Raw genomic sequence first — 6,142 nt, forward strand, 5'->3', positions numbered from 1 at the left:
ATCTTAACAAAGTTTTATATGGCTTCATCAAGTTATAGAACATAGAAGAGGAAATAACTGCTTTAATATTTCTATTTTGTAACTTGTAAAACAAGTTTCCGATAACTTTAAATCTTTTCGTATTTTCTGCTCCCTTATAACCGATAAGTTTCATTAGTTTTAGGGGCTTTCTTAGCAGGTTCAGTATAAAGATAAGCCAAAAATAAATTTTTAATAAAATCCTATGCGTAAGACGTGAAAAAACTGAAGTATGTGAAATTAATTATATCTTATCGTTAACTATTTTTTAACGGCTGCACATCTATAACTTAATAATAATTGTTACTTTCTCATTTTTGTTTCTTTTAGTACCTCTGACGTCTGTACAAGGCGTGCTAGGACGACAAGCTATGCTACCTTGTGATATTTCACCCATGGAACGCGATGATGCCGTATATATGGTGCTGTGGTTTCGCGAAGGTGACGGTGAGCCGATTTACAAGTAAGTCATTATATCCAATAAATAAATAATTAAATCGATCTCCTTACGTATAAGAATTTTTCCACAGTTTAATTTATTATATTTTTGAAGACCATTTAAGAGCCAATTTAAAAAAGGCCTCAATAATAATATTACCTGGATGGATATTTCCCATCAATGCGCTAAGTCAGGATAGATATACATATATGTGTGAACGTATGTACTTAGAATAGCCCGACTAGGATTAGCAATGTAAGGACTGCATACATTTTTTAAAAAAGAGTTTTCTTACCATTGATATTCTTACTAAGAATTGAGTAATCACATGGCTAAAATCCTGAGAGAAGGTTTCCTTATCAGATAAAGGGATAGCCCTACAGTGTCAGTTAGCATGAATTTTTATTTTCATTCAGGTAGTCTACTACAATAAAATATATTACTATAATTCCAAGTTTGTTTTTTTTTCGTTTTTTCTTAGCTTTGACGTACGTGGTCGCCAATTCGGTCAGGCGCGGCTGTGGTCCTCACCATTGGCATTCGGAACACGCGCCTACTTCAGCAGTACGTCACACCCCGCTCAACTGAAAATCGATAATGTACGCATCGAAGATGAGGGCGTCTATCGTTGTCGCGTGGATTTCCGCAATTCACCGACAAGAAATCTGAAAATCAATCTCACCGTCATTGGTAAGTAATCAATAGTGAATTATATATGTAAATGAATGTACTAGTAACGGCATGTGAATACGGATGAACATTTGTACGGCAATAGTTGCTGCGATTAACTGAGAGCTTGGAGGGATATTTGTACAAATAACTATGCATATGCACATACACACAGAAACGTGCACAAATATGTACGAGCATTGTAGCAAATCGCAAAATAATGGTAGAAAGCGATGAGGGAATATGCAAATCGATTAGGGGTGTTTAGAGATATTTTTCACTCACATTCAAATGCAAAACCAATGAAAGCAGCCATCAGAAAACTGCCTCGATTGTTTGATTCAAATAGAAAAAAAGTTGGAATTTCAAGCGTTCTGCCGTTTCCTTTTCCGTACTGTCATTGTCCAGCTGCTGATATCCACTTATGTACATACATATGTCCATACATACAAATGTGTGTAAGACTACACAAGTGTGCTTTTGCCTTGTTTGCTTTTATGAATGTGTGGCATTTATTTTACAGCCATTAGGCGAAACGTTTAAGCGAATGGACGCATTACTATGTGTAAGAGCAATATTTAAGCTCGTTTACGTGTGTATGTGTACTATGTATTTGTAGATATGTATGCATGTATGCATACCTTAGCGGCATTATTGCATGTTCACAATTGCAAAAGAAAATCCGAAAATGCACACACATACACAGCAATACTAAAAACCAAAGCAATTATGATGCAATGATGGCATAAAGCATTAAGGCATTGCAGTAGGCGTGTTGTTGCAATTGTCTCTTATCCATTGCTTTTTGGGTCCCTTCTGCTATAGTCGATTTTGTGGCAGTGCTGGCGTTGCATGAATGTTCATAAATTTGTAGGGTGTACCACTTGCTGACATCAGCCCAGCCATTCATTTAATGCTTTAAGCGTTTTATGCAATTTTAAGTGTTTTGTGTTGACTTTTCCGTGCCCTCCAAGCATATTTTTTTCACCCAGGTCGTCAGTTATGCGGTTCCACAATAATGTGTTAATAGATTGAACTCGACTGCCTTTGCTGGTTTTATTCTTAAATTTTTCAGTCCGAAATAGCGCTTCTCAGTTATTGTTTTACTTAAGCATTAACCTGTATTTACAGGGAAAATGAAATCCATCACAAACTTTGTAAAAAATGCGAGAATCTTTTTTTTAGTCAGATTACATAAAAAAGTCGATTATCGATTTTCCTCTTTTGGCAAGTAAGTGGTCACAGCACTCCACCGTACACTAATCGTTTTGCTCTCATTCCGTTTTCCGCTTACACTGAAGTAGAACCTTGGTTAACTATATAACTTTTGGTGTTTACAAAATTTCTCATACACTCGTTGTCACAAGCATAAGTCCATAGGACGTGAAGTAGTACCTACTAAATATAAATAACAAAAAAGCTAACAAGTTAAAAATTGTTTTTCAAAAACTATATTAATGTTTGAAAAACGATATTTTTACGAAGCCCCAGACGACTGCCGAGCAGTGTTATGAAAGTTTGCAAGTTTGCGGGTTTTACAATTTGTATGTTTGTGGCTCAATAACGCGAAAACAATCAAAAGGATTTGCACGAAATTTTGCACAAGAATAGTTTGTGACCTGGGTTGCGCAACTGGCTACTTCTTTTGAAAGATTTGCTAGCTCTTAAAAAAGCCAAATTATATTGAATTAACAATTTCAATCAAGGTACATGGAATTGGTAGCAGCGCAGGGTAACTGAATTGTTCTTATTTAAATTTTACTTTGCTGATACAAATTTTGTTTACCTTCAACAGTCAACAACAAAATGCTCACAGCTAGTTTTTTTTTGCTCCAATTCTGCCACCTCTTTAATATGCCTTGAAATCAATCAAATATTACAATGCAATCAAACAAAAAAAGTTGGGGAGAACTTAATTTCGAAAATATTTTTCATGAGGGTTTCCACTTGTTTCAGCCAGGGCTGTCCGTGTATTCAGGGATCTGTTCATATCCAGTTTATATCCGTTAAATATCCGTTAATTTTGTTGTGCTGATTTCTGGATATCCGGTTAATATCCATCCATCTGGTTATCCGAATAGAACACCCAGCCCTACACTCACAAAAAAGTCTGCTCAGCATATTTCACTCAACTCATTACTTGGTAACTATATCCATATGATGCTCCTCTAAATAAATTTTAAATATTCGTGTATGCCCGCAAAATTTAAAACAAATTGCCTGTTTGTACGGTACAGCTCTGGTCTACCACAAATCATTATTACTGTGAGTTATGTAAATTTTCGGCGAAATTATTAAAATATTTGTAAAAAATGAAAATAACGTTTGGTAGCACTTGGTAAGGTTAGGATATTGTGGCAGACCACGACTCACTTAGACATTAGTTAGATTGTTCATTGTGTTACCACATTATACAGATTCTTTGAATGGTAACTAAAGGTTCTCTGTGTTAAACAAAGATATGCGCTAAAAGCCCACAACAAACTTCCGCGGGCAGCTGCCCACTCAGGAGAAATTTATCTGAGGTCAGGCAATAAAATATAAAAAAATTATGAATTATGAAAAATTGTAAAATCGCTAAAGATATCGATACAAAAAATAATAAAAAATTTCCGAGCGGCTCTCTTATAACGACTGCACTGTGGTGCACGGGTCCTGCCGGCGGCTCCAAGTAAACATAATACATATTTGTTTCAAAGGTGTTCTAGTATATTCCTCTGATATAAAACAACATAACGACGCTCTTATTGCTTACCTTTTCAGTTTGATGTTTCATACCTTCTCGAAATTCTCAAGTATACACTCTGGCTCATTACAGATTATACCGGGCTTTGTATTACAAAGGTCTTTGTACATAAAACTATAATTTTATTTGTATAAAAAGATCTTCCTTAACAATAAAGAAATCAATATACATCTAATGCCCAAGATTATACTTAGTTACAGTCGCCTTCTAGATACATATAAATACGTAACTGGTACTCCGGTTGGACCACACCGTTAATTAATTAGGTTGGACACACATAAAGGTTAAGGTATCCTTCATAATGAAATGAGCCACAGAATGTAACCCTAAAGTCTTTAAAGTCAATAACAGAATACGCTGTATACCGTGGGTTTAGTTATCTGACCCTTTTTTAAATCGACTCTTCACAATTCGTGTTGTTCGTGTAAACCCAGTTTAAGCCCGACAATTTTTTGCTAATAAATACTTTTACTGTGAGCTTATATTTCGGTCCTTCAGTGTACGATTATGTCTGTCTAGTAAAACGTATGCAAATCAGCACAATCTAACCGAGTTTTCTCCATAATCCCTTGCCGTTCAGCTCTGGTAAGCGTGTGCGTTTCGGGCTTACAGTTGCATGTTGCCGCTATTAATTTAGTACTTAAGTAAAAATGTGCCACAACATGCAAAGTTCAATGTGCAGAAAATGCTGCGTGACAGCAATTTAGTTATTTTGTTTACAATGTATTTTTGACCAGTTCAATGCGCTAACCGCTATTTAGGTAAAAGTTGGTAAGCATGGCTCTGTATGTGTGCATTTGTATGCCCCATGAGTAGCGTGATGTGCCGTCTAAAAAAATTACTATTGTAGGTACAAAACTTGGAGGAGTGTGCCTGTTGGAACACTATAATGAATATTTGCACAGTAGTTAAATGTCTGTTTCGAAATAAGTGCGGGAAAATATATTAGGGTGTGACTATTGTTTTTTTTTTCACTCCTACCTCGAAATTTTTTGGAAAAAAAAATCTAAAAAAAACTTCCTGAAAATTTTAACCCTTAATAACATTAAGTTGATCAACAATTTTTAGCTTAATAGTCCATGAAAATTTCACACAAAAAATATCGATGTTAGCAATTTGGTGTTCCGAAACATTGAATTCCCTACAAATTGAATTTCCTACAATTTGTCATTTATATTTTTTCTGTAGCTCTTGTTACTTTCGAGATAGGGGCAAAAAACGAGAATTCCATGAAAAAATTGGGTTTAGTGACGCGTATTACCTCGCTGGTGGGAGTTAGGTTTACAACGCAATGAACGCTCTTGTAGAGCATTTTATTCTGAAGAAAACACATCATTGACCAAGATTATACCATAAAATGCCTCTGAGCTGTAGACTTTTGAAGAAAAAACTCAAAGTTTGCGTGTATTTTATATGGGAAATCTTTGTACGCCTTGGGCGTGTACTTAATGTTAATATGTATTAACGAGTGAAAAAACAATAATCGCAAAAAAAAACACCCTAATGTATATGTATACAAATACACAATATACAGCTGTGTTTTAAATGCAAGCTACGCCAATAACCAAAGTCAAACCAATAGAGCGCAAAAGTAGCGATAAATAGCAATCTTTTATGGTTTTTAATACGCCTAAGCTGGTTGCACTTTAGTGTAAAAGTGCACGCCTGGGTACAAGTACATACATACATATACATACGAGAATATTGACTGAGTTAAATACATGGCTGAGTGGTGGCGCAACTCATATGGCATAGTTGTTGATGCATTGCCTACATCTGTTGGTTTTCTTGTATGTTTTTCATGGCAACTAATTGCTTGCTTGAGCTTATATGTATGTATAATATTGTATTTGCTGTTGTTGTTATTGTGCTAGTTGCACGTTTGTTAACTTGCTACTGTGCAACGATAATCACAAATCAGTAAGCATAATTTGTCACGTATTATTTGCTGTTGTTAAATATTTGCCGCTCTACACGACATTGAACACGTTCCGTTGCACTCGACATGCGAATATGATCAATCAGCAAATGTACGAACGTTAATAAACCTGCATGAATTTACATGCATACATATGTACATACATATGTATTAGGAATGTTAATCCCGGCCTTGATAAATAATCCCGGGATTTTAGGGATTTGTAATTTGCACTGATGGAAATAATAGAAACTCCTTTTCTTGACCAGTATTGGCTATATTTCTGTTTTTTATTTAATTAATATATTTTTATAAATTTTAAACACAAATATCAATATGTTCGCGAAACCAT

The 6,142-nt window shown here is 35.1% G+C and overlaps 1 protein-coding gene across 1 annotated transcript in view; it reads left to right on the plus strand.

Annotated features, from left to right (window-relative positions):
- LOC118738218 overlaps window positions 1-6,142 on the plus strand; it is a 287,103-nt gene that overhangs the window by 196,412 nt on the left and 84,549 nt on the right. The window contains exons 5-6 of the mRNA XM_036469141.1: window positions 349-481; window positions 939-1,147. Coding sequence (XP_036325034.1) covers window positions 349-481; window positions 939-1,147 — 342 coding nt within the window. The remainder of the gene's footprint in view (window positions 1-348; window positions 482-938; window positions 1,148-6,142) is intronic.

This window comes from Rhagoletis pomonella, unplaced genomic scaffold (genome assembly GCF_013731165.1).
Source record: "Rhagoletis pomonella isolate Grant_MI unplaced genomic scaffold, Rhpom_1.0 Rhpom_scaffold_00004, whole genome shotgun sequence".
Lineage (NCBI taxonomy): Eukaryota > Metazoa > Arthropoda > Insecta > Diptera > Tephritidae > Rhagoletis > Rhagoletis pomonella.